The sequence below is a fragment of the Rhineura floridana genome, chromosome 1 (assembly GCF_030035675.1).
Source record: "Rhineura floridana isolate rRhiFlo1 chromosome 1, rRhiFlo1.hap2, whole genome shotgun sequence".
NCBI classification, from domain to species: domain Eukaryota; kingdom Metazoa; phylum Chordata; class Lepidosauria; order Squamata; family Rhineuridae; genus Rhineura; species Rhineura floridana.
Genome location: NC_084480.1, coordinates 45,596,788 through 45,624,406, shown reverse-complemented (window position 1 = coordinate 45,624,406; position 27,619 = coordinate 45,596,788). Strand labels below are relative to the sequence as shown.

General features: G+C 40.7%; 1 protein-coding gene across 2 annotated transcripts in view; it reads right to left on the bottom strand.

Moving 5' to 3' along the window:
- Positions 1-17,429: 17,429 nt before the first annotated feature.
- The window catches only part of ARSB (arylsulfatase B), a 115,905-nt gene continuing 105,715 nt past the window's right edge, over positions 17,430-27,619 (bottom strand). For both annotated transcript variants that reach the window (XM_061619961.1, XM_061619971.1), the window contains 2 exons: positions 18,928-19,053; positions 17,430-18,037 (listed from right to left, as the gene is read on the bottom strand). In XM_061619961.1, the coding sequence (XP_061475945.1) occupies positions 17,742-18,037; positions 18,928-19,053 (422 nt within the window). In that variant the 3' untranslated portion in view covers positions 17,430-17,741. The remainder of the gene's footprint in view (positions 18,038-18,927; positions 19,054-27,619) is intronic.

The window sequence follows — 27,619 nt, the reverse complement described above, 5'->3', positions numbered from 1 at the left end:
AATCAATAGGTAGCATATCAGGCAATGCTAATGGAGACATACTTTCTCAAGAAGGATATACTACAGAACTATTAAAAGTTAACCACTTCACCTGTGTTTTTTTTAAAAGCACAAAAATTGTAGACTGGTCAGTTTTACACTTGTTAAAGAAAAAGACAAAATCTCTGAAGTTATTTTGAAGAGCTCTAAAGATTTATTGTAAAATCAGAGCATGAGTTAAAGGAGTTATAAATGGATATTAGAGGTCCTTTGGGAATTTATCTGCAGGAATTTGACTTAATCAAGTTCAAGGAGAAAAACTCCAGTTACAGTGTCCTGCTATTGTCTTATGTTGCACCTGTTTGTTGTATAAATAGAAAGTTTCAAGTTTGCACTAATATACTGTGCAACCTTCTTAAGCGCTGTAATTTCTTTTAAAGTTTTTATCAGTGCCCAAAACTAAACACAGCTGAAAATTCAGTTAAAGACTTTGGTTATTAATACACTTCTTTTTAAAATCAATATGTTCACTACATATATAGACAAACTTGGCCAAAACTGTGATCACAATCTGCTGGAATGCAAGTGGCATAAGTCTCAGTCCAAACCTGACCAAACATGGGTAAGGTTGCACCATGATGCCTACCATGTGGCAGACTTGGCAGTGAAGAAACCTGACTCTTGCTCATTCTCCTTGATCTCTCAGTCTCTTTAGATACTGCTGACCATTCTATCCTTCTGGAACATCTCAGGGAGGTGAGGATTGGGAGCACTGTGCTTCAGTGGTTCTGCTCATACCTCCAGAGCCACTTTGAAAAAATAGTTATGGAAAGCTATTGTTCAGCACCATGGGAACTGTCTTGTGGTGTTCTGTAGGGTTCCACCTTGTCCCCATTCCATTTAACATCTATATGAAGCCACTGGGAGCTGTGATCAGGAGATTTGGAGTGACACCCAGCTCCACCTCTCTATTTGGAAGGCTTTTGGAGGGCCTCTGCTGTGTAGCCTTCCTAAGAAGGGTTGCTCCATTGACATGTACTGTTTTGCTTTTAACTTTTTACATATTTTTAATCTTTTAATTTTATTTTTAATTTTTCATTAACTATAAGTTGCTTTGAGTGTGCAAAAAGCAATGAACAATGAAAAGCAATGAAGAAATTTAATGAAGAAATAAAACAAATAGTCCATCTTAATCAGCTGTTTTAAAACAGCTGCACTGGTTACCAGTTCATTTCTGGGCCCAATTCAATGTCCTCAGTTTGGGGTTTAAAGCCCTAAATTACTTAGGTTCCAAATATCTGAAAGACTGATTCCATCCCTACTGATCACCAGAGGAGGCTGTTTTGGTAGTTCCACCATCCTCAGAAGCTCTGGTGGTAGTGGCCAGAGAGTGGAACTCCTTCCCCATAGAGGTGTGTCTAGCAACTTCACTGTATAGTTTTTGGTGAATGCTGAAGATGTATCTCTTTACCCTGGCCTTTGACACTTGAAAAGTATATTTTCAGGACCCACCTTATTTTTTGTTATATTATGATTTTAGGTTGTTTTTGTTTTTAATTATGTATTTTAAAACTATTGTAACTTGACCTGGGACTTTTGGGTGAAGGGATGAAGGGCAGGAATTATTAATATTAATAAAATTAATAATAATAATGGTTAAATAATTTGTGTGATTTTGTTAGCTGGGTTGGGGATGTCTGCTGGAAGGTGAGATGTTGGACTCTGAAAGAGCCTCAGATACATGTAAATTCCTTGGACACATCACAGTGCAAAGGTCACAGCAGTAATGCACTGAGCCACAAGGTAGCCTCTGTTGGGAAGAGTATGTTACATTATCACTCCTGTGGTAGCCATACCTCTTATGGTTGGAGCAGTGTTGGAGCATAAAGTGTTGTATTTGTAGTAGGTAATTCAAATAGGCTTGCCACGAGTCTGTTCAATCCACACAGGAGGAAAATTAATGGAATAGCTCGTGGCTTAGCTGAAATGCTCTAAGAATGAATCTGACTTTGCCACCATTTAGAATGTGAAAGGCTTGATTCTTCCACACAGCTGGTTTGAGCTGTTTATACACTGTGAAAATGAGAGCTGTAACAACTGCTAGTGTGCAACCTCTGGCCTTCAAACAACAGATTTTAATCTACATAGATGGGCAATGATGTAATTTGGGACTATTCACCAAACCCCAAGCTACTCCGTGGGACAATGGAAGCTTTTCATTTCTGTTCTTCATTTAGCATACATGAGCCATTCTGGTCAATTTGCAATTTTGGACTATGTCAATCTTTTATTTCTTCCAAGCAGTATTCCAAAGTCTTGTTACACTGACATTTACCCCAAGGCAAGTATAAAGTATAGGTCCCACTGATACAAATGGAACATGCTCCCACTAAACAGTTTATCATAATAGTCTCCAACTGAAGGAGGCCTCTGCATGCACAGCTGATTAGAATGAAGAAGCACATCCACATTGCAATGTTCATCCAGACTGCACTGACTTGCATGGACAGGGCTTTTGATATGTAATGAGTATGTATCTACAGTAGATATAAAGGGCAGAATTCAACTAAATAATTGAGCAAACGGAACAACTTCCGCTTGCACAATGGGACTTTCCCCCTCTCCTCTTCCTGCGGGCCCCCACATCTGCTCCAGAGGGTTAAGGGAACCCCCAGAACAAATTTAGGGGGTGGATGGGGGAGAAGAGTGGGAGAATGTTCCGTTACACAAGGAGAAATCTTAGCACTGCATTACATTCAGTGACATCTATCTGCATGTGTTTGTATGTGTGAAATTAAAGTCAACAGCTTTTGGACATTGCAAAGTGTGTGAAGTACACATCATGTTCATCCCTTTTAGTTTGAATGGAAAATTGAAAATTGCTGCCTGCCATATATGGAAGTGGATGCACATTTGGCTGGTAGCACTTCTTTCTAATATCTGAATCCATTCCGTGACTCACTCCATCACAAACATGGATTTGGAGATATGGCTAGCTAGAGTGGAGATACTGCAGGCAGGGAAAGGGTTGATCACTGCTGCTCTGCACACTCCTGCACACCTCCTGCTCATCTGTGGCAAATTGGCCTCGCTAAAACCTGCTTTGCAGACAGGCATTTGCATACATGCATTGACTGCCAATACGTAGTTCCAGACTGATACGGAGGCTCTGGCTTCTACATATTGTTCTGGTGTCACCAAAGGTCTAGTTAGCTTTGCCCAAGAAGTTAATATATACATCAGGGGTGGTGTCCGAGGCCACATGTGGTTCTCCAGGTGTCTTTATCTGGCCCTTGGAACTCCCACAAATCTATACTTGTCCCTGCCCCTGTTTTGCTCTCTTGAGAGTTTTTGTCTGGCTGGAATGTGCCCTTGAACTTTAAAAATACCACTTGCTTGTCTGGACGAAGCACAGAGAGGAGGTGGTGAGTGGGTGTAGAAACTAGCCAACTGTACAAAGATAAAATTAACATCTGTTGCTTTGCCCACTTTTATCCCTGGCCAGTGCTAGTGCCAGGCATGAGCGGGCCCTTAGGCACCAACACCCCCTGCAGCCAGTGCGGGCTTAAATAGACCCAGCTGCCCTGTCTCCCACATTGTCACATCAGTGCGCTGCGTGCCCATGCCTGAGATGATGCGGCAATGTGGGAGGAGGGGCGGCTGGGTCCATATAAGCCCATGCTGGCTGCATGGGAGGGTGTTGTCTGGGAGAACAGAACTCCTGCTCCAGTGTTGGGTCGTGGGGTGTGATTTATGACCTGGGATAAGGGGTTATCCTTGGGGGCATCAAACCCCTTACTTCTGGCTGCAAATAATGCCCCACAACCCAATGCTGGTGTGGATTGCGGAGCTCCACCCTGCCAGCTCCAGCCTAAATTTAGGCAGGACCCTTCTGAGCCACAGGGGACCTCGGGCCCATATCTGACCTGGCTGCCCACTGGTGCTGGCCTGTCCCTAGCCCCACCCACCATTGGCATGTGGCCCTTGGTTGGCCAGAAGGAATATTGCCCTTTGGCTGAAGAAGGATCTTCATTCTGACCTAAGTAGACACTGCAGACCTCTGATTTCCCAAAGTTGCACTAACAGTGTAATGTTAAGTTTAATTAACAGTGCACCCTTTGTCACTGGCAGTACCCCATGGGCTTTTGAACAGTCACACAATTTGTGACTGTGAATCAGTTTAGTAGTTTTGGAGTCTTTCACCAGAACGGGCCAGCTAGCACATGATTATTATAATATATAGTAGTCATATACCTGTAAAATAGAAGTAATGATTACTATCTGTATCTAAACTTTTATCCAAAATGAATAATTCAAGATTATTTTTTTCTCACACGTAGGCACTACCTCCTTTTGTCTTTACAACATCCTCAAGCATCAAAGCAATAAAGATCTCAGCAATACTGAATTATATATGACCGATTGATCCATGGCTTGCAGTAAACAGCTGTAACACAAATTATGCCTCATGTCAAAACAGTTGAAGTGACGCTATTGATCTGTGTGAGATACCTGTAGTTCTAGTAGATAGCTTCAAGTGGTTACCACTTGTTTAGGGGGAAGTACATGCTAACATAACGCCAAAATGCAATTTAAATAACATCCCAGAAGAATTTAAAGATCAAATAAGGAACACATTTGAGGCTTTAAACTTAGTTGAGAGAGAACCAGAAGAACTATAGAGTGAAGTCAGAGACATTATCAGGGAAGAATGCAAAACGACAATACCTGTAGTTAAAAAGAGAGAAAGACCTCTGTGGATGACTGAAGAAACTCTTAAAATGGTTAAAGAGAGAAGGAAAGCCAAAGCAAAAGGAGATAGAAACACAGTTAGAACCCTAAATGCAACAATACAATGACTAGTATGTAGGGACAAAGAGAACTATTACAATGGTCAGGGCTGCCCCAGACATGCCAGGTCCCTTGGGCACAAGCCTGCCCCAGGCCCCGGCACTCCCCTTCCATGATTCATGGCAGGATCGCTGCTGTGGATCGCACACCCTGCATTCCCTTGCTTAACCTACCTTTCTCAGCTGTTCCGCGGTTGCACACACAGTGCTGGCCTTAACAAAGATGGCGGCCAAGGTTTCCCTAAGGGGCTGAAGCCTCTGCTGCCATCTTGGCTCATGGCAGGGATGAGCACATGCAGCACACATGCATGCGATCAGTCAAGATGGCGGCAGAGGCTTCAGCCCCTTAGGGAAACCTCGGCCACCATCTTTGTTAAGGGCAGCGCTGCGTGCGCAACCGCAGAACAAGGTAGGTTAAGCGAGGGAATGGAGGAGCTCCGAAGCTCTCACCATGTGATCTGCGGCAGCAATCCTGCAGCAAATCATGGAAGGGGAGCAGAAGGGCACCTCAGGGGCCCCTGTAGCCCCAGGGGCCCTCAGCCAGTTCCTCACCTGGCCGCCCTTTGGAACCAGCCCTGACAATGGTTATTGTATAGAATCAGAAGAGGACAACAAAAAGGTAGAACAAGAGACCTATTCCAAAAGATTAGAGAAATGAAAGGGAAATTTAAACCAAGCGTAGGGATGTTGAATAATCAACAGGGAAACACACTGACTGACAGAGATGAAATAAAAAGAAGATGGAAGCAATACACTGAAGAACTCTATAAAAGAGATGCAAAGATGACAGATTCATTCATGGAGGAACTGTATGATGAAGAACCAGAAATTTTAGAATGTGATGTAAAAGCTGATCTTAAAACACTTGGAAGAAACAAATCACCAGGAATAGATGGCATACCAATAGAGTTGCTACAAGCTACTGAGACTGAATCTGTCCAAATTTTGACAAAAAATTGTCAACAGATATGGAAAACTAATCAATGGCCCACAGACAGGAAGCACTCAATATATATCCCAATTCCAAAGAAAGGGGATCCCAGGGAATGCAGTAATTATCGAACTATTGCCTTAATATCCCATGCAAGTAAAGTAATGCTCAAGATTCTACAACTAAGGCTCTTAACATTTATGGAGGGAGAAATGCCAGATGTCCAAGCTGGATTTAGAAAGGGAAGGGGCACCAGAGATCATATTGCACACTTAAATTAGATAATGGAACGGACCAAGGAATTTCATAGATTACAGCAAAGCCTTTGATTGTGTAGATCATGAAAAATTATGGAATGGTTTAAAAGAAGTGGGGGTGCCACAGCATCTGATTGTCCTGATGCACATCTTATACTCTGGACAAGAGGCTACTGTAAGGACAGAATATGGAGAAATCGATTGGTTCCCCATCTGAAAGGGTGTGAGACAGTGGTGTATTTTATCACCCTACTTGTTTAATCTATGAACATATCATATGGAAAGTGGGATTGGACCAAAATGAAGGAGATGTGAAAACTGGAGGAAGAAATATCAATAATTTAAGATACGCAGATGATACTGTACTACTAGCAGAAACCAGTAATGATTTAAAACGAATGCTGATGAAAGTTAAAGAGGAAAACACAAAAGCAGGACTACAAGTGAACATCAAGAAGACTAAAGTAATAACAACAGAAGATTGATGTAACTTTAAAGTTGACAATGAGGACATTGAACTTGTCAAGGATTATCAATATCTTGGGACAGTTGTTAACCAAAATGAAGACAATAGTCAAGAAATCAGAAGAAGGCTAGGACTGGGGAGGGCAGCTATGATTATGAGAGAACTAGAAAAGGTCCTCAAATGCAAAGATATATCACTGAACACTAACGTCAGGATCATTCAGACCATGGTATTCCCAATCTCTACGTATGGATGTGAAAGTTGTACAGTAAAAAAAGCAGATACGAGAAAAATCAACGCATTTGAAATGTGGTGTTGGAGGAGAGCTTTGTGCATACCACGAACTGCGAAAAAGACAAATAATTGGGTGTTAGAATAAATTAAACCAGAACTATCACTAGAAGTTAAAATGATGAAACTGAGTTTATCATACTTTGGACACATAATGAGAAGACATGATTCACTAGAAAAGACAATAATGTTGGGTATACAGAAGGGAGTAGAAAAAGAGGAAGGCCAAACAAGAGATGGAATGATTCCATAAAGGAAGCCACAGACCTGAACTTACAGGTCTGAACAGGATGGTTCACGACAGATGCTATTGGAGGTCGCTGATTCATAGGGTCACCATAAGTCATAATTGACTTGAAGGCATATAACAACAAACACGCTAACTAGCTAGAGACATTTAAGGATTAGTGCATTGTTCAGAAGGAATTCATAACACATTGATTAAAAAAAACTATGGGAAATAAATGGTACCCAGCTTCATATGAATTCCAAGGAGAGGTAACTCTGACCAATGGCTTAATTATGGCAATAACTGTTAGTAAGTATACAGCTTGAGAAAATGGATATTTGGGAAACAGTAAAACTGAGAATAAGGTAATGAACATTCAGAGAAATGGAAACAGACTGATCAATCCATCCCTACACAACCATCTACTATGAAAACTTTTATCCAGAGCACTGAGTTATGTATTATTCTTATGATCTTACATGGATTTAAGAGCAAATTCAAGAAAGGAGGTTACACAAATGCAGGGGGAGAAGTGCAACAGAAACTCCAATAAAATTCAATTATAATTTAATGAATAATTAGCAACACAGCTTGAATATCTTTGCAAAGAGAAAACATGCTCATCAGTTCTACAGGGCTACAATTCCCAGCACCATTAACAAACTACAGTTCCCAGGATTCTTTGGTGGTGGTGGTGGTGGTGGTAGTGGAAATAAATGTGCTTTAAATGTATGATGTGTACACTGCCAAAGTTGCATCACTTTCTACCATTTGTACAGGAGCATGGTTGGAGTCAAGTTGCTGTACTTAATCACAAACCGAGAATAATGGATTAAAAGATGCCTTCCAAGATTATTATGTTATGTTATGTTACGTTACGTTACGTTACGTTACGTTACGTTACGTTACGTTACGTTACGTTATGTTACGGTTTATTTCTATGCCACCTTTTGGCCAAGAAGGCCCTCAAGGCAGCTCACAAAAATATAAACACAAATACAAAATACACATCAGAAAAGAACAATACAGTGTACAAAAATTTAAATAACAAAATATTAACATTGTTAAAAAAGCAACAGCAACATTTTTCAATAACAATACAATAACAGATTGTGTTGACTGCAGCCAGGATTGGAAGATTGGAGGGGAAAGAGACAGATAGAGAAGGACAAATGTAATTTCTCCAGCAAATCTGAAGTTGTGAGGGTTGAAGATGGACACCCAGTGGGACAGCTTCACCCAGTTAATCTGGTGCTGGTGTTTTTTTTTTAACATGGATTATATTGAAAAACTTTTCAAAGTAAATAATAATGAATATGCACACAGGGTTAAAATAAATGAAAGTAAACTAGCAGCTACTTAAATATTTTGTTAACTCACAACTAGCGAGGCGTTTGTTCAGTCTGCATTTTAAAGTGAACTATCCTAATTTACCAGTCCAAGAGTTATATGCAAACCACAGTGAACAATTGGATTACACACTTTTTAAATATTGTAAAGTGGATTTGGCTCAAAAATGCACATAAAATGCATCTTTTATGGGGGAAATTCACTGTAAAGCATATGTACAAAATATTGCATTGGAAGGAATGTGCACAAACTATGTACTTTAGGGGAAAGTGGGTGCTATTTAATTGTGATTTAATTGTGACTGGATAAAGTGGAATAGAATAGAGATGTGACTGAGCACATATGAAAATGAATTGAAATGGAAACAGGCTGATCAATCCATCCCTACACAAAAAATATCTAGCATACCAAAGGGAAAACACCACTAGTAAGTGCTGTAAAATGAGGAACACACACAGTAAAGATGTAAAATATTTACAGCCCAATCCAATGCATATTTACGTAGTCAGAAGTACCCAGTGCGTTTAGTAGGGTTTACATAGGATTTAAAAGTTTAGCTGAAAATGCCAAGCTGGAGGGGTAGGAGTAATAGAATACATTATGTATATTATATGTATTGTAGTAGATGAATATACAGTTCTGTGTCTAGGAGAATATACTCGTTAACTGGCAAGGATTCAACAAGTTAAATGAAGGGAAACCATGAAACTATGGCATTTCTCTTAGACTGAGGTCCATAGCCAACTGTACTTAGTTGGATAGGTTTGTACATAACCATTACCTCCCATATCTTATCTAGCCACCATTGCTTGGAAGGCTGATTGGAAGATTTCCAGATCCTAGCTATACACAGTTTAACCACAGTACATAGCTGCTTAAGGAGGTCCTTGTGCAAGGAGCCAGTCACCATTTTCAGATTATCATGGCTTTTGGGTTCAAAGGTCTGCAATGGAGGATCTCTTGTCAAATGTCAGTAACTGAAACCCCAAACTGTTGCATGCAATCCTTCCAACTAAATGTGCTGTACTTTAGGTTCGTCATATGGACCAAAACAACATTGCATGCTTTTTCCTAGGGACATTTGGTAAGAAGAGACAGCTTCCATGAACTTTACTCTTGAAGTGTTAACTACAAAGAAAAATATAGTTTGGTGTTTGGCTTATTTTTTGGCTGTTTATATCATCATCACCATCATCAATAGTAATAGTAAGATTTATACCCTGCCTTTCCTCCCAGAAGGAGCCCAGGGTAGCAAACAAAAACACTAAAAGCACTTTAAAATATCTTAATTTAAAAAATATATATATTAAAACAAAAATCTTTTAAAAACAACTTAACAAGCAATTCCAAGCAGCACAGATGCAGACTGGGATAAGGTCTCTACTTAAAAGGCTTGTTGAAAGAGGAAGGTCTTCAATAGACGCTGAAAAGATAATAGAGATGGTGCCTTTCTAATATTTATGGGAAGAGAATTCCAAAGTGTCGGTGCCACAACGTTAAAGGTCTGCTTCCTATGCTGTGCGGAATGGCCTGGGCCTTCTCATAAGATGGTATTGGCAGGAGTCCCCCACCTGCAGAGCTCAGTGATTGACTGGATGTATAAGTTTATGCCTCCCTGGGCTTCTGCTGGGAGGAAGGGCGGGATATAAATTGGATAATAAATAAATAAAATAAATAAAATGTGTAGTTTGGGTTGTTTTTCTTATATTGCTATATATTTTAACTCATTTTATGTTAGAAATGCATGAGGAAGAGAATGAGTGTGTGTATGTATGTGTGTGTGACAGAGAGCAAACTTGAGCAAAGAAAGGTTCAGGGGAAGTTGTGTTGGGATTGGTGATAAGTCACGATGCAAGAGGGACCAGCAGAACTGGATACAAGCCTCTGACGGGAAAGGGAGAAGAGAGTGGGTAGGACAGGTGGGGTGCCAACAGGATTTCCTGGACCCTGTACACTGTATATAGATTTGGCCCTCTACTTTCCAACCCACCCACCCCACCTCTTGGCACTCTGTTGACAAGAACTGAGTAGGTACATATCTCAACATTTTTTATTTATTATTAGTAGTAGTAGTAGCAGCAGCTGCAGCAGAATTTATATCCCATCCTTCTTCCAAAAGGAGCCTGGAGCAGCAAACATAAAAACCCCAATCAATTTAGCAAAGGGAGGGGAGCATTTAAACTATTCTAAAATCACAATTAAAACATTTGAACCACAGTTACAATTAAAAACGTGCTACACATTCTGAAACACAGTTAAAAACATTATAAAAACAGTTAAAACATTCTAAAAACACAGTTAAAACATTCTTCCACCATTGATCTTCAGGTTGCTAGGAGCAGTCTGCTTCAGCCATCAAATGCCTGGGTTAACAGGAACATTTTCAAATTCCTGCTGAAAGTCAAAAGTTATGGAGATAAGCACACCTCATTGGGGAGTCACCATCAGGCATGTAGATGTCCAGGGTCTTGAGGGGGGAGGGTCTTAGACCCCTTACTTTTTTGAGAGTCAGTTCCCAGCAGGGTCCCTATGGCTCCAGCATCCTATGACCCAATCAGCATGAAAGAGGAGTGTTTAGCAACTGAGAAGAGGCTTCCTTGCCATTTGCTGCTTATTGGAGACTTTACTCTGATTAAAACAGTTCTTACATCAAGAAGACGTGTGGAGGAGAATTATGTAATTGCAGAAGGAGAGACAGTGGATCCTGATGATAGTATCCCATCTGCATCATCAAGCACTTTGGTAGCACCAGAAGATAAACATGTAGATACTGAGCTCAGTAATTCGAGCAATATCTCTGACAGTGAGAAAGGGCAGTGAAATGGTGACTGTGACAGAGAAGCAGAAAGCAGTTTTTAAGCCTGGCCAGATTATTCTATCATTTTAGAAGGTTGTATAATCATAGAAGGGTGTGTGGCTGTGAGGAAGAATGGCTGTGAAGGGCATGGCTCATAAACTTGTGACTATAATGAAGGGACCCTGCACTTCAGAATTTGCCATTACACCACTGGTCACCGTTGAAAAAGCCCTGTGACAGATCAGCACCAACTAGGCAGCGCTCAGTGATGGTACCACCAATAGATGAAGAATTATTCTGAATCCCTCATAACAACAACAAAATACTCCAAGTATGTGCAGCTTCACAATATTGGTGACAGAACCAACTCTCTGCCTAAACTACCTCATAGGGTTATTGCAAAGATAAAAGGGGAGGGAGGACCCAGAAAGAAAAGCGAGGTGCAAATATGTCACATTCACAAATCATACACTGAGGTGGAAAAACATGCACAAAGGCAGCCCCACCCCATTCCTTTAAGTGCAGCATCCCACAGTTCCAATATTTTCAGCAAAATACCAACCCCCCCAATCTTGCCAACACACAGACACAAACATACTTTTCTAAATATGAGTCATACAAGTTTAAATTTTCCTGGGCTGCTGAACAGGTCAGCTTATTTGCCCAATTCATATCCTGTTTTGAAAATCTTCCCAAAGTGAGACTTTAATTCCATACTCACTTTTCTAGGTGTAAAGCTGCAATGTTAATCCCACATACCTGAGAGTAAATCACATTAAATTCAATAGGACTTACTATTGAGTAGATACTGTTAGAACTGTGCTGTAAATCAGTGGGACTTTTCAGTAGACATGGCATAGGATTGTTAATCTCTTCCCTCCCCCATCCTTTTTTTAAGCAATTAAGCAGGGTTTACTTAGGTGTCACTGCTGTTATTTGGTAGGAAACTGATTCTGATTTTTAAAAATGTTCTGCAATGGCCAACTGGTTTTGACAATAAACTGTTATATGGGGTTACGTATTTTTACATCTCCAGTGTATGTGTATGAAGTCTTTCCAACAACCCTGTGAGGTAGGTTAGGCAGAGAGTTGGTTCAATCAAGCTCCTGCTGTGTGTGCTTCTTTGATCTTTTGTTTTGGACCTTGTGTCAGATGTGCACAGAGAGAAAAAAATTGGCAAGCAGGCACACATGCTGCTCCTGCAACCTATAAGCTTACACCTCACATGATGTGCACACGTACACCATTAACCAATATACAGAGACAAACAGGAAAAGGCAGCTTTTTCAGTATTTGCAAGGGTTTCTTGCTATTCAACAAATCCCTTATCAATCACAGCTTTGATTTCAGTCATTGCCTAAAAACCTGAAAGGGCAGAAATTGGAGAAGCTTGCGAACTCATTTTATAGAGATTGTGGGGATGGGGGCTCACATTTTGCGGTATAACTTTTGATCCATAGCCTTTAGAAACTTTCTTTAAAAAATGCTAAGAGTCTGGGGCCCTTGCTGGCCCTGGCCGAAATGGACCCTTTATCCCCATCTGTCAGCAGCTCTGAGGACAGGAAAGGGCTTGACTTGTAAGCAGAACTTGGAAGTAATTACTTACAAAAATGAATTACTTGAAATTTATTGCTTTTTTGAGGAACAAGTGGGTAATTTCTTTGTATTTTTATTGTAACAGAATGAGGAGGAATTTTATTACTTTTGAGGAGTAATTCTAATGTTTCCAGAATTACTTTTGGGCATTACTGGGGGGGGAGCAGGGAAAGTCTTCTGCTCCTCTGATTCATGGATGAAATCATGTGCCTCAAATTGGGTTTCTGCAGTGTCATTCTTTGCTGTTGCTCTGCGGGTGTTTAGGGAGCAACAAAGGAGGAGGTGGAGAGTGAGACGGGGTGGAGTGGAGAAAAGAATTGTTTAAAAAATGGACGGCGGTAGAAGAATGGAGTGGAGGGAGAAAGTAGCTGAAGGGCAAGGATGTGGATGAAGGAGGAGAAGGAGGAAGCAGCAGAATGAACATAAAGAACTGTGCAAGTAAGAGATGACCATATATGTGTGTTAATGCTGTGTTTGCACTTGGCGTATGAAGCAGCCTCCGCCACCCTCCCTGGCTACTTTCCTGCATTTGCAGTGTTTTAACTTTGTTTGCTTGGGTAGGTGTGCCTTATTTGGTAGCAGGGCAATGTCCTGGAGGTGGTTGAATGAGAGAGATGAAGCTTGGTGGCTGAGAGAGTGTGTGTGTGGGTTGCACTTGGTGTGATGCACAAAGATATGAGTGGTGGCCTCTGCCTCTCTCCCCACCTCCCTTACCCACAGAGAGACCACCACTGCTATCTTATGGATAAAAAGAATTTTTCTACTATCTCTCTGTGTGTTTATTTTTAATGTTCTTTTAGGCTACTTAGGTGTGCAGCAGTCAAGGCCAGCATCCTGTAGGCACTCTAGCGTTTTTTAAAAAAAGTAACGTAACTGTAATTGTAGTGATAACTGAGTAATGGTAATCAATTCATTTCAGAAGAACTGTAATTGTAGGTAATTTATTCCTTTTTGGAGCCATGTAACAGTAATTGTAATTTATTCCCTTTTAAAAGTAATCTTCCAAGCTCTGTAAGGCAGGATTCTGACCAATAGGCCAGGTAGCGAGCCAGAGAAGTATGTGCACTGTGAAGAAACCTACTGACCCAAGCTGTCTGCCAGTGAACCAGGTCCTGAATTCCTTCAGGAACTAGGGACCCACCAGGTGAACACTGCAGAAAAGGAATGCACAGGTGTTCTGAGGGCTTTCTTTACTAAACCTCTGTTTAAAAACCATCTATATAAAGTGCTTCGTTTTCCCTCTAAAGCACTCAATAACAAAATAATAATCTTCTACTACTAACCCCTTTAGTTTATTCCATTTGACTGGCAGATCTGTTCAGTTTCCCAAAGAACATTATCTGTTTTAAAAAAGATTTAAAATTTTTGTAATTATGCTGCTCTTCAGAGCTGGTTGCTAAATCTGAACACAGGGAGTATAATAATGTATTCCAAAGGCAAAATATGTGCCCAACTCAAACATGCCAATTTAGTATACTGTATAGGAGACTGTAGTATAACTTATAGCTTTATAAAGAGCCTTCAGATATTTTAGGAATGAAAGACAGGCACTATACAAAAGTCAAACCCATATTTTCTTCATTGCCTTGGATGCCAGCTTTTGTCCACAGCGACCTGTGGCTTTGCTAGTAGAGCTTGTTGTGGTTTTTGAAGAGTATGTTCCGTACATCTAAATCTAGAATTTCTCTTTGACTGTACTTATTCTAACTATAGCTCTTCAGACAAAACACAGCAGCTTTCTTTACCACAGGGCCCAGACATAAAAAGGGCAACTAGCAGCTGGGTGAGATGGGATTGTTTTTTTAGATGACTGCAGCAGATGTTGTTTTTACAACATTGGCAGGAGGTTTAGTATCAGTCTTTCTAATATACTCAAACACCCAAATATAAATTCATTTAAGGGGTATGCAGTACAATTAAAACTCGGTGCATCTGCATACACACAGGTTAAGTTTTGTGTCTACTCAATACTAAATTGCAAGAGTAAGCATGCCTAGAATTGCTGCCTTCATGATTTAAAGATGGGAGAAAAGATGGTGTTCTCGAGTCCAGGAGATGGGAAAACAGCCTGTTCTGGATGGGGCTTCACTCCCCTGGAAGGTGCAGGTTCATAGCTTGGGGGTACTCCTCAATCCCACATTGTAACTGGAGGCTCAGGTGTCCCCGGTGATTAGGAGTGCTTATTTCTAGCTCTGGCTGGTTTGCCAGCTACCGTCCCTTTTGGACAGAGGTGACTTGGCTACAGTACTTATCTCTGGTATCTTCTTGCAATGTGCTCTGCATGGGGCTTTAAGTTGCTTTAAGTTGGATTCCTACATTGCGCAGGGGGTTGGACTCAATTGCCTTATTCTGTGGGACTGCCCTTGAAGACGACTTGGAAACTTCAACTGGTCCAAAATGCAGCAGCCAGATTACTGGCTGGAGTTCCCTTTAGAAATCATATGACCCGTTTTAAAACAACTGCATTGGTTACCAGTTCCTTTCTGGGCCCAAATCAAAGTGCTCACATTAGTGCTTAAAGCCCTAAACAACTTGGGTCCCAAATATCTGTATACCTTCACTATGCATCTCTTTACCCTGGCCTTTGGCACCTGAGATGTATGTTTTCAGGACCCCTCCTACTCCTGTGAATGTAATGTGTTTTAATAGTTTTAATAACTAATCTGCCCTGGGACCTAATGGCAAAGGGGATGGGAATAAACGTAGTAGTAGTAATAAATAAATAAATAAATGACACAGATTTGCATCCAATTTACATCTGGATGGATATATGAACACTTAGAAATTTAAATAGAAATACATTTCACTAGAGTGTATGTCCGCTCAGTCTGGTGACCAGATGCAAACTGTTGATGGGCTACTCCAAGGCCTCAGCTTCCCTTTTTATGGTTATGTTTAAAGTGAACTTGGACCTGGCTGACAGCCCATCAAATATACAACTGCCCTCTGTAAAGATCCTCCATGGCGCAGAGTGGTAAGCAGCGGTAACGCAGCCGAAGCTCTGCTCACGGCCGGAGTTTGATTCCAACGAAAGGAGGAAGTCGAATCTCTGGTAAAAGGGGTTGAGGTCCACTCAGCCTTCCATCCATCCGTGGTCGGTAAAATGAGTACCCGGCATATGCTGGGGGATAAAGAAAGGCCGGGGAAGGAACTGGCAATCCCACCCTATATATATGGTCTGCCTAGTAAACATCACAAGACGTCACCCTAAGAGTCGGAAACGACTCGCACTACAAGTGCGGGGACACCTTTACCTTTTTTATCTGTAAAGCAGGACACAAGATCACCTATATATAATCTACTGAAGCAGCAGTGGCAACACTCCTTCCACTTTAAATCCAGTTTCTGTACACTTCATTGAGTGTTTATTTCATACCGTTATGCCACTCTTGCGGCTGTATAATTTAAATTTAACACTTCTGATGTATATTTTATACATATAGCAGCTGGTACAGTGGGGAGGAGAGCCTGGCTGGGAGTCCAGAGTCTGTGAGTTCAAATCCCCGCTCGTGTCTCCTGGGTGTCAAGGGCCAGCTAAAGATCACCCCCAGTGAATGGCTCAGGGGTTACATGCCCTGCCACCTGTGCAGCCTTGGGCAAGCTGCATAGTCCCAAGGAGCCCAATTGCCCCCCAGCTGGCAGTTGTGGCAAGCTGAGGAGGCCCTAGCCAGCTGGAAAGGACTAGCCTCAGAGGGAGGCAATGGTAAACCCCCTCTGAATACTGCTTACCATTAACACCCTATTCATAGGGTCGCCATAAGTCAGGATCGACTTGAAGGCAGTCCATTTCCATTTCCATATTTTATACATATTTTTGGTCTCTGTATACTGCTCTGATATTTTACAGTGTGAATAGTTTATAAATCTTTTAAAAATAAATAAATAAAATTAGCTTAAAGGCTATTTTGGGGGTATTAATTGTCCTGTTGATAGGTTATGTGCTCACTTAATTTTCTTTGATATATTTTAAATGAGTTGTTAAACTGTCAGTGGTGCAGCAGTGTTATAATTATAATTTAAATTATGTATTATGGTTATTGTACTGTATCTTCTGCCCTGCCCATGCAAGTGGGTGGCCATAGGCAGAGTCAGCTCCTTGTAATATAGTGGATTTAGTACAGAGTTTCAATCCTCCTTTACCACAGAATCTCCCTGCTCCCTCCCCCTCCTATCATTATGCTGGCAAGGTCAAAGTTTGACCTTTGAACTGGATGCAGGTAAGCACCTCCATTCCATTATGCCATCCGCTACTGTGTATAAGATTTCACTACTCATGTTGCAGAATTGATATATTTTGAGTGTAGAGTTGACATGGCCTGGCTACCACTAGGCTCTTCGTGAGTAGCTGATGGAGGTTGTGCTCATGAACATTATGGATTGCTGCCTTAGGGAGACTGACAAGGTAAAGGTGAGGAACAAAGGTAGGCAAGTGAATTCTACAATCAGTTTCCTTCTCTTTTTCTTTACAACTCTGTCAGCTTCAAGTAAGACCTGGCTCTTGGCAAGTATGAAATCAAGCATCTGACTTCAAATGTGAAAGAATGTAGAAAGCCCTGCCTCCCATGACTCAGAGCTTTCCAGCTGAAATAATGTTTCCCAGCTGGCCAACAATTTTGGGAAGGCAGCATCATTTTACCCTCTGCTTCAGAGACATGTCATGGACCAAGAAAACACACACACATCAACATCCAAGTGGCAGATTTATGATAATAATAGAACTTCAAGCACAATTGATGGTGAAACTGGATCCCCCAAACAGCTTTTGAGTAAGAAAAGCTGCATCTAATGGACTGAAGTTAGAGCTGAAGAGGTAAAATAAATGAGGTCAGAAGACTATCTGTATCCCTGAGTCTATGGGCTGATTCCTATGGAATATTTTTGCACACTTTGGCCAGATATATACAGGGACACACATTTTTATGTACACCAATGTAACATGTGAATCAGCTCTATGACTACACTGCAGATACATTTCTCCAGCTGCTGAGCAGTTTCCTACATCCAGGGCCCCCAGGCTTTTGTTGCTGCTGGGTCACAATGGGGATCATCATCTGGATAGAACACAGGAACAGAGTTCTTATGATAGTGCTGGAGGCGCAAAAGGAGCTTTTTCACAATGTCAGGATATTGTTCTGACAAATCAGTTCTTTCCTCAGCATCCTGAACGATATCATAGAGCCAAAGTTTCTTTGTTGGAGGGTCTGATGACAGAGTCTTTGACTCGTTGAATAAAGATGACAGAGTCTTTGATTCATTTAATAAAGATGGTGGTGGAAACCAGTGGGAACAGCCTATTAACAGGAACAGAACAGATCAGAGGTTAGTTAGGACAGCATTAGCCTCATAATTTGTTTTCAGCATGGTCGTGGATCTGGCTTGTTTAATTTCAGAGAAGTGGAATCGAACTTGCCACGTGGAATTGTTTTTTTCTATTGATATCAGCCAACTGAACAAAGGTATACCCAGCACTTTGAAGAGGGATTAGGCTTTAGTAGGAAGGAGAAGAGCTTCTATTATAAATTATATGAAGGTCTGCTGCAACAGGGTTGTTTGGCTGCAATTCATTGTTTTGATTTCACTGCATCCCCGTCTCTTATTGTGCCTTATGCATCTTTACACATTTTCATAACAAACATCCAGTGATCAACGGAACTATGAGTGACAAGACACACAAAACTGACAAACGATGTCATTCAAGGTGTAAGATAAGGGACTAACCTGCAAGTAAATTTGCACATATTACCATCTGGATGCCTCAGCTGGTAAGGTGCAGTGCCTATGAACAAATAAACTTCCTTGCAGGCATGTTCCCTTGCTGCGTCAAGTGGCAAATTTAAGAGGACAATGCTTCATAGACAGTGCATGTGGAAAGGTTAGCACCACTTAAATAAGAAACTTACTTTTTCTGGCAGAACAACCTGAACTGGCCACCCTTCTCACTATGTAGTCTTATGTAAGCTGCTCAGGGAATGTCTATTGATGGGTGGCCATATACATTTAACAAACACACACACACCCCCTTACTTAAAGGCTGAAGTCAATCAGACAATCAGCTCTTTTTTAAAAAGAGTTAAAAACTGGAGCATCAATTGAAATCAAAACCAATATTCACAAATACAGCAAATACTAGCAAGTATCATAGCTAGAACTTGAGAAAGGGATGAATCCTACAGAAAATTACCTGGATTGCCCGTTAGTAATTTCCATTTTCCATATCGAATTGCAGCATGTATGGAGGTATTGAAAATTGAATCTTCCCATGCAAAATAATTACTCTGTGGTGAATTCCTGCTGCTGATACCTGCACCTATGATGGAATAGAAGACTAGAGTTATATCCATTGTGAAATTATTACTGTTTGTGCTTGGAATACAATTAGCTGGTAGACAATATTCAACAATGGAAACCTATTGTGCATTTTTAAAGAAATGCAGGTCATATTTATAAACACAGGGTGAAGGCATATGAGTTATTTGTTAGAGCTGTGGATCCGTTTTATTTATTTTATTAAATTTATATCCAGCCCTTCCTCCCAGAAGGAGCCCAGGTCTGAAATTAAAATAATCACATTACATACAAACATAACTTTGTCTCCCCATGGGCAACCTCTGAAAAGAATAATTGTGTAAGTTTGCATATAGTGTTGATTGGCTAGCACCTAGAACATCACCAAGACACTTCCCCCACACACAGTAGTTTTGTACCTATTTTTAAAATGTGTCAGCTTTTTAAAAATAAGGCAAAGGGCAAACATATAAATAAATGTATATGAGGCAATTAAAAATAAAGTAAAAAGGTAAGCAGCATGCCTAAAGAGTAGGGTTACTGGGAAGAGTGATGTCTGACTCAGCATTTGACTTGATAGAAGATCCATCCTGTCATGCAACCTGCAATGCTGGGAAGAAGTCAGGTTCACACTGTGGCTAAACCCTTTTGAGACTTCCTTTTTAAACACTGCATCTGTGTTGATTCTCTAAGGGCCATTTGTATATATATGTGTGTGTTTGGGCTCTTATTCCTCATTCATACAGAGGCCTATTTACAGTGTTATTGTATGAACACAAAATGTTGGGGTGCTTTCAATATAATCAAAAATTAGTCCCAAATTGAGACCTACTTCAGGATTTTGTGTCACATACATTAATCAAATGTGTTTCATATGTGTATCAGAATAAGTGGACAGATGTGTGGGAGAGTTCACACTAGACAATCCTAATGTGTACCTAACAAGTTAGGTCATGGATAACTTTGTTTTCAGACATAGCTGTCATTAATGTAATGAACTCTTACATTAGAGCTTTTAATCAAAATAGTTAAATAATGAAAACCAGTGATATAGGCTGGATTACGAATAGATCCTTATGCTCAATACAGTATGCCATAGGAGTAGAATGATGCCAAACTGAGGCCCTGATATGATGTGACTATCTAGGAGTTCTTAATATGACAAGCATATCATTTCCCACCCTTCGAGTTCCCTGCAGTGTACATGATCACCCTCCCTTTTACCCTCACATTACTTGCCTGAAGTCACTGTCAGGCCTAGCACCAGGAGTCAGCATTGCTGGCCAGTTGCTACTGACGAAGCTCTCAGGTGGGCCCACCCTTGACTTCAGCTGACCCCGAAAGGGTGGCTACAGCCACCTGAACCTGGTTGCCCTTTCAATGCTTCCAGTGCTGAAGACCAGGGATCTTTGGCTAACGCCCACTATTTTAATTCCCCCACCATGCCTCTGGGGCCCTTTTGGAGCATCACTGAAGAGCAATGCTATGTTAGGTATTCAGAGACATTTTGGGGAAATTAAAATGACAGGAGCCAGTAGCATCCCTTGCTGGCCAGACCTGTAAGGGAGGAGGGGCACCAATCACACCCAGCGGGCTGGGAGGGGTGAGGGCCCTGCTAATCCTAGCACCAGCCCTAAACACTGTGATGGAACATTTTTAAAAAATTTTTAAATTTTTTAAAAATTTTTTAAAAATTTGGTGAACTAGCTTTGTCTTGGAGGCCTTGATCATCATTTGGGAACAGTCTGTTTGTGTAAGGCAGCTTTTCCCAACTAGTGGGCCACCAGATGTTGTTGGACCACAACTCCCATCAGCCTCAGCCAGCATTGCCAGTGGTCAGGAAAGATGGGAATTATGGTCCAACAACATCTGGTGGCCCACTAGTTGGGAAAGGCTGGTGTAAGGTGTGTGCATACATGGCAGTAATCAGAGAATGCCTCCCTTTTTAGAATGGGGTATGAGAATCCAGGAAAGCCTTGGATGTTCAGCCATACCCATATTTGCCTGTATGCTGGCAGGAGAGAAAGCACGTCTGATTGTCAGCGATGTGTGAGGCCTGAGAACATTGTGCAGCCTTTAATCTGGCCCTGCCCATAATATAAATATTATAATGAACATGTGTTCCCAACCCTCCAGCCTAATGAGATGGATGCAACCTGGGCTAACCACAGTCCTAGGAATCTGCTAGAAAAATGCACCCACCCACGAGAGTTTATAAAATTCTCAGTAATCCTATCCTTTCCCAGTCTCACATAGGGATGCTTAAAATAGTTTGCTACCATTGTTAAATTTTGTTATTATAAATGATTATGATTATGTTATTATTTTAGGAATATTTCTGTCCTAACCTTTCCAGGTAGGTGCCGAACCAGTCAAGGTGGCTTACAAAACAAATATTTATTTATTTAATTGCATTTATAAAACTGCAAATATAAAACTAACACCCACACACACAGAGCACAATTACTACAAATGCTGTAGATAAAAGTACAACAGATCAGTCAATTTATAAAAATGAAGAAAAACCATCAGAAAATAAATATCGAGCTTGTAGGCCAAAGCCCAGCCTAAATAAAAATGTCTTCAGCAGTGATATCCCATCAAAGAGGAGGCCAGGATTCCCATGATAGGAGCTTCAGAGAGTGGGTACCACTACTGTGAAAGTCCTCTCACCTGTTTCCACCTATTACACCTCAGATGGGGGCATGATACATAAAAGGGTTTCTCCTAACAACCTTCAGGCCAGGCAGGATCATCCAAGAGGAGATGGTCCTTCAGGTATCCTGGTCCTAAGCTGGGCAGGGCATGAAAGTTATATAACTTAGCAGTTATATAGTGCTGTACATCGCCAAAATAACACCCCACATAGATTCTCTTAGTAATCCTTACAACAGTTGCGCAACATAGGTCATTATTATTGTTGTTGTTGTTATTGTTGTGTGCCTTCAACTCGATTTTGACTTATGGTAACCCTATAAATCAGCAACCTCCAATAGCATCTGTTAAAAACAACCCTGTTCAGATCTTGAAAGTTCAGGTCTGTGGCTTCCTTTATGGAATCAATCCATCTCTTCTTTGGCCTTCCTCTTTTCCTACTCCTGTCTTTCCCAGCGTTATTGTCTTTTCTAGTGAATCATGTCTTCTCATTATGTGTTCTAAGTATGATAACCTGTTTCATCATTTTAGCTTCTAGTGATAGTTCTGGTTTAATTTATTCTAACACCCAATTATTTGTCTTTTTCATGGGCCATGGTATCCGCAAAGCTCTCCTCCAATACTACATTTCAAATGAGTTGATTTTTCTCTTATCCACTTTTTTCACTGTCCAGCTTTCACATCCATACATAGAGATTGGGAATACCATGGTGTGAATGATTCTGACTATAGTGTTCAGTGATACATCTTTGCATTAGAGGACCTTTAGCTGCTCTCCTCAGTCCTAGCCTTCTTCTAATTTCTTAACTATTGTCTCCATTTTGGTTCATGACTGTCCCAAGGTATTGATAATCCTTGACAAGTTCAATGTCCTCATTGTCAACTTTAAAGTTACATAAATCTGTTGTCATTACTTTAGTCTTTTTGACGTTCAGCTGTAGTCCTGCTTTTGTGCTTTCCTCTAACTTTCATCAGCTTTCGTTTCAATTCATTACTGGTTTCTGCTAGTGGTATGGTATCATCTGCATATCTTAAATTATTGATATTTCTCCCTCCAATTTTCACACCTCCTTCATCTTGATCCAATCCTGCTTTCCGTATGATATGCTTTGCAGAGATGGAACAAATAGGGTGATAAAATACACCCGTCTCACCCCTTTTCCAATTGGGAACCAATCTGTTTCTCCATATTTTGTCCTTACAGTAGCCTCTTGTCCAGAGTATAGGGTGCGCATCAGGACATTTATTATTATTATCATCATCATCATCATCATCACCACCACCACCCCATATTGCAATTGGAGCAATGAAGATGAGGGATGGTCTTTTGCCTAAGGCTAGCGCAAGATGAGCTGAGGTTTCCTCCTACTTTCTGACAATAGGGAATGCATCTGTACCCTTAATGATATGTGCAGTATTTCATTTATGAAGACAAGCTCCTTTTTGGGAAGTCCCGATGATTAAACATTTCCATGAGATTTGATATGCTCTCTCAGAACAGCCACGTTCCCACACTGTTTATAAGTATAAAATAAGTCAGTCCAGCCCACTCAAAACTTTCAGAGTAAAATTATGCTGATTTATGTTCTCCCTTGGTCTCTGTAAATTTCATTATACTTTTAACAGTTTTCCTGCTCTTCTTTCAATGTAGAACAGTAATGAAAGGAAAGGCCTGATAGACACAAGTTGAATTCAAAAATTGTGAGGTAAAGTAATCCACATGTTATTTATTGCCTAGGCTACAAAACGTGTATCTTTCATCATTTTGTGTACATTCCATATGACGTGTTCCAAATTGATTCAAACTTTTTATTTCCAATTTATAAAAGCAAATATTACAGGCAATATATTGTGACAATAATTTATATGTAAAAAGTTTCAGAATGGACAACATCTATTTTATGTGGAGATACAAGGCGCAGAGAGAGGAGAAACACATACAAACCCGAGTTTCAACCCATGTATGTAACAATTGAACTAAAAATCACCATACTTTTAGCCTAACCTTTCATCTTCAAAGTCTAAGTAAAGTTAACTATATATTTTTTTACGTTGCCTTGACTTTCCTATGGTTTCTTAAAAAGAGCCCAGCTGGATCTCATCAAAGGTCCACCTACTCCATGATTTTGTTTCATACACTGGCCCTTGGACAGGTCAATTGACAGCCACTTGTCAGGTATGCTTTAATTTGGATTCCTGCACTGAGCAGGGGGTTGGACTCGATAGCCTTTTAGGCCTCTTCCAACTATTATTCTATGATTCTATGTTTCTGGGAAGCCCTTAATTATGGTATGAAGGCAACAGTTCTTCTTTGTCGTTATTTAGAGGTACATTGCCTCTAAATCTGAAGCTTCCATGCAGCTATAATTCCCTCTAATAGTGATTGAGTGCTGGTCTGTTTGGCAGCAAAAAGGGCCACTCAGAATAGGTAGGGGTTTCTACATATTTCAAAGACAAACATAAGAGAATGCAGGCTCCGGGACAGGAGATTACAGCCACTAGACTCCTCCCCAGTCATTTTGCTGCTGTACCACACTGAGCTAAGCTATATTTTGGTTTAGTATGTTGTCTAAACCTGGCTCATGGTTTAGCAATCCCAGGTAAACAATGAGCTGCAAACCATAGAACAAACCTTGTTTACAGCTTGCGATTACTCTGGTGTGTTAAACCATGAATTTGGGTTGGATGACACACTAAGCCAAACTTATGGCTTGGCTCAGTGCAGTGCAGCAGCAAAACGGTCAGAGAAGAGCAAAGAGCTAGGATCTTCTCTCCAGTTCGTGCTAAATCATGGTTTGGCTTAGTGTGACATGAAAACAGGCCATCATGTAAAAAGAAATAACTTAAATCTTTTTTTTAAAAAAAGGGTTAGATTGTATGTTCTAATTTTTGATAATCGAAAGATTAAATTGCAGATGAAAGAATGGCTTTCAGTGAAGATTTCAAAATGTAACAGAGAATGCAGTTTTAAACAACTGGATGGGTAACAAGAATTACAGCATTTTTAATTAAGCACCATTATTTATATTCCTTGTGCTCATTCACTCATTTCTTACATAAAAGCTCCAGTAATAAGAATCATTGGCAGAACCATAAAGAGATGAGATATAAATAGGCAGTATATACATTTTTTTAAAAAGCCTAGGAAAGCTAACCAAATACATTCATTCTTGAGTCTGTGATTAAAATGATGAGAGAGAGAGAACCATGCTAGAGAAGGTTTTTTTTCTCCCTGTATGGCAAGTGATCAAAGAGTACATAGATTTGGTATAACACGGTATTTAGTGAAAGCCCAACCACAAAAGTTAAGGCATACTGTATTCCAGTGTATTTGTGGTACGGACAGTACATTTTGGGGCCTACTGGAAGAGACTGAAACCATGTAAATGTAATACTTAATTTGGAAGCAGACTCATGCCCAATCATTTATTCCACAATGCTTGTTATATGAGCTTAGTTTCCACCCTTCACTGACCATAAGCAGAAAAGAAAGTATTTGCTAACAGTGCTGGAGACTGCATGGATTGCAACTGCCAATGTATTCTCACTAACAAAGTAGAGTTATTCATCAGCAACATCTGTTTTTCTTGCAGTCTACTCTGCCGTCATAATTATGGACTTGGCCCAGGTAGGTCACAACACCTAAGCTATCTGCACACAACACCTGGAGACATTTTAGAAAGCCACTTCAGTTGTTAACAGCAGGGAATGTTTGTGTGATTTGTGACTGGACACAGTTACAAGTGAACAACTTTGTTTACATTGTTGCATTATCTGTGAGCTCCCACTGCTGGGAAACTGGTTAGGTATCTTGTGCTAGGTGAAGGTGATACTAGGTGATTCTGTTGAAAAGAAAACATAATACTTCCCTGTTAAAAGCTACAGTATCCCTTATTTGCACACCAGAGGGGACTGCTAAACCCATTCAAGATCGAAGGTTGATTATCTAGCTTTAAACCAATTAATTAGTTAACTAACAGGTTACTATTCTAAAATGCTCTGTGCTTTCAGGGAGATATATAAGGGACATGTAAGTTGAGTGGTTAATGTGCATAACAACTGGCCATTGTGCACATTCACCAAGCCTCATGGAGAATGTGCACATTAACCTTCCACAAGGAGGGAACTGTGCACATTTTCCCAGTCAATGTACTTAATCTCCAATAGGCCTTAGGGAATATGCATATATTGCCTGAATTCTGTACATTCTCCATACATTCTCTTTATACATAATCTTCAGCAGTCTTTGGGGAATGTGTTGGCTTAATTTTGTACATTCTCTGGCCATGATACATAATCCCTAATAGGCCTCAATTTTTGCCATCATGTGACAGCAGTGGGGCTGCCTCCCACACACTTCCATTTAAAAATGAGGAATTAAAAGTGGGGAGAACACCATAGATTTATTGTTTAAGTACAATTATGAAAAAACTGTAACAAGCGCAATAATATAGGATTCCCCCTCCCAATGCAAGTGAAAATGAGAACATTTCATGCCAACCAGGGTGAAAGGCAGGGCAGATAAGTTGCCAGCAGTGTGTGGGATGTTACTACTTTCTGGTAGTAGCCGTGCAGATAGGAGCAGAACTACTGCAATATATTACACCAACTCCCACCTCCTTCAGTCACTGTAGAAGGACACCATGGTCAATGGTGTCAAAAGCCACTGAAAGTTCAAGGAGAACCAAAATGGTTGCACTGCCCATGTTTCTCTCCTGATAAAGATCATCAGGGCCACCAAGGCTGTTTCTGTGCTGAAACTGGGACAGAAGCCAGATGAATGGATCTAGATAATCTGATTCCTCCAGGCGTTGCTGTTGCTGGCCGGACACTATGCTCTCAATTACCTTGCCCAGGAAGGGAATATTAGAGACTGGATGGTAAGTTTTCTAAAACCTCTTGATCCAGGGAGGACCTCTTCAAGAAGGGTCGCACCACTGTTTCTTTCAAGGCAGTGGGCATAACTCTCTCCTGTAGTGGGGCACTGACCACTCCCTGGACCTGCTTAGAATGTGGAAGGGTGGGATGGAGCTTCTGCAGAGCTCGTCTAGCCTCTGTCCTGAACAAGGATGCTTGGAAAGCAGTGTGGAAGGAAAAACTTTCCAGTCGATTTATTGTGCTCCAAAGGACAGAGTTTATTGGGGGAAAAGATAGCAAAGACCAATGCATTGGGAGAGAAGTTCCTCAGAACAACTCTGAAGAAAATCAGTTTGACTTCATGAAATTCAAGAAAGCTGCAAGGGCCAAGATCGCTTCTCAATCATCCCAGAGTGCAGGACACAGAATAATGGGCCCAAGTCACAGGAAGCCATATTTCAACTGAACATCAGGAAAAACTTCTTAACTGTTAAAATGGTACAACAATGGAACCAATTACCTAGGGAGATGGTGGACCCTCCAACACTGGACACATTCAAGAGGCAGCTGGACAGCCACCTGTCAGCATGTGAGTCTCATCCTGTCCCAGCATTCCAGTTATGGATACCACAAAGGGGTTTCAGAGAAAGGCGCAAAAGGCACATCAATTCCTAACCCAGCTGCCCTTAAAAAGTAATTAACGAGCCTTAAGATTCAAATGCAAAACGCATCATTGTTGATTTTGTTAGAAATGCTGGAAATGTTAAAAGTCAAATCTTGAACTTTTGCTCAGTTTTAAATACCTGCAAATTTTTGTTTGACCTCTAATTTGGTATCATCATTTAAAACCTTCAGTGAAGAATTGTGGCATTTTGACTGAAAGTGATTGAAACAAAGTTTGGAGGTCAAGTATGCGCATGTAAAAGCTCCCATGTTAAACTGCCCAGACAGCTTCGACTATGGGGCGGTATATAAATGAAATAAATAAATAAATCCCCTCCCACTAGATTATACCAACTATGATGGGCAGATATCAAGAGGGTACAGAGTTAGTCTCCATGTACAAGCATCCTGTC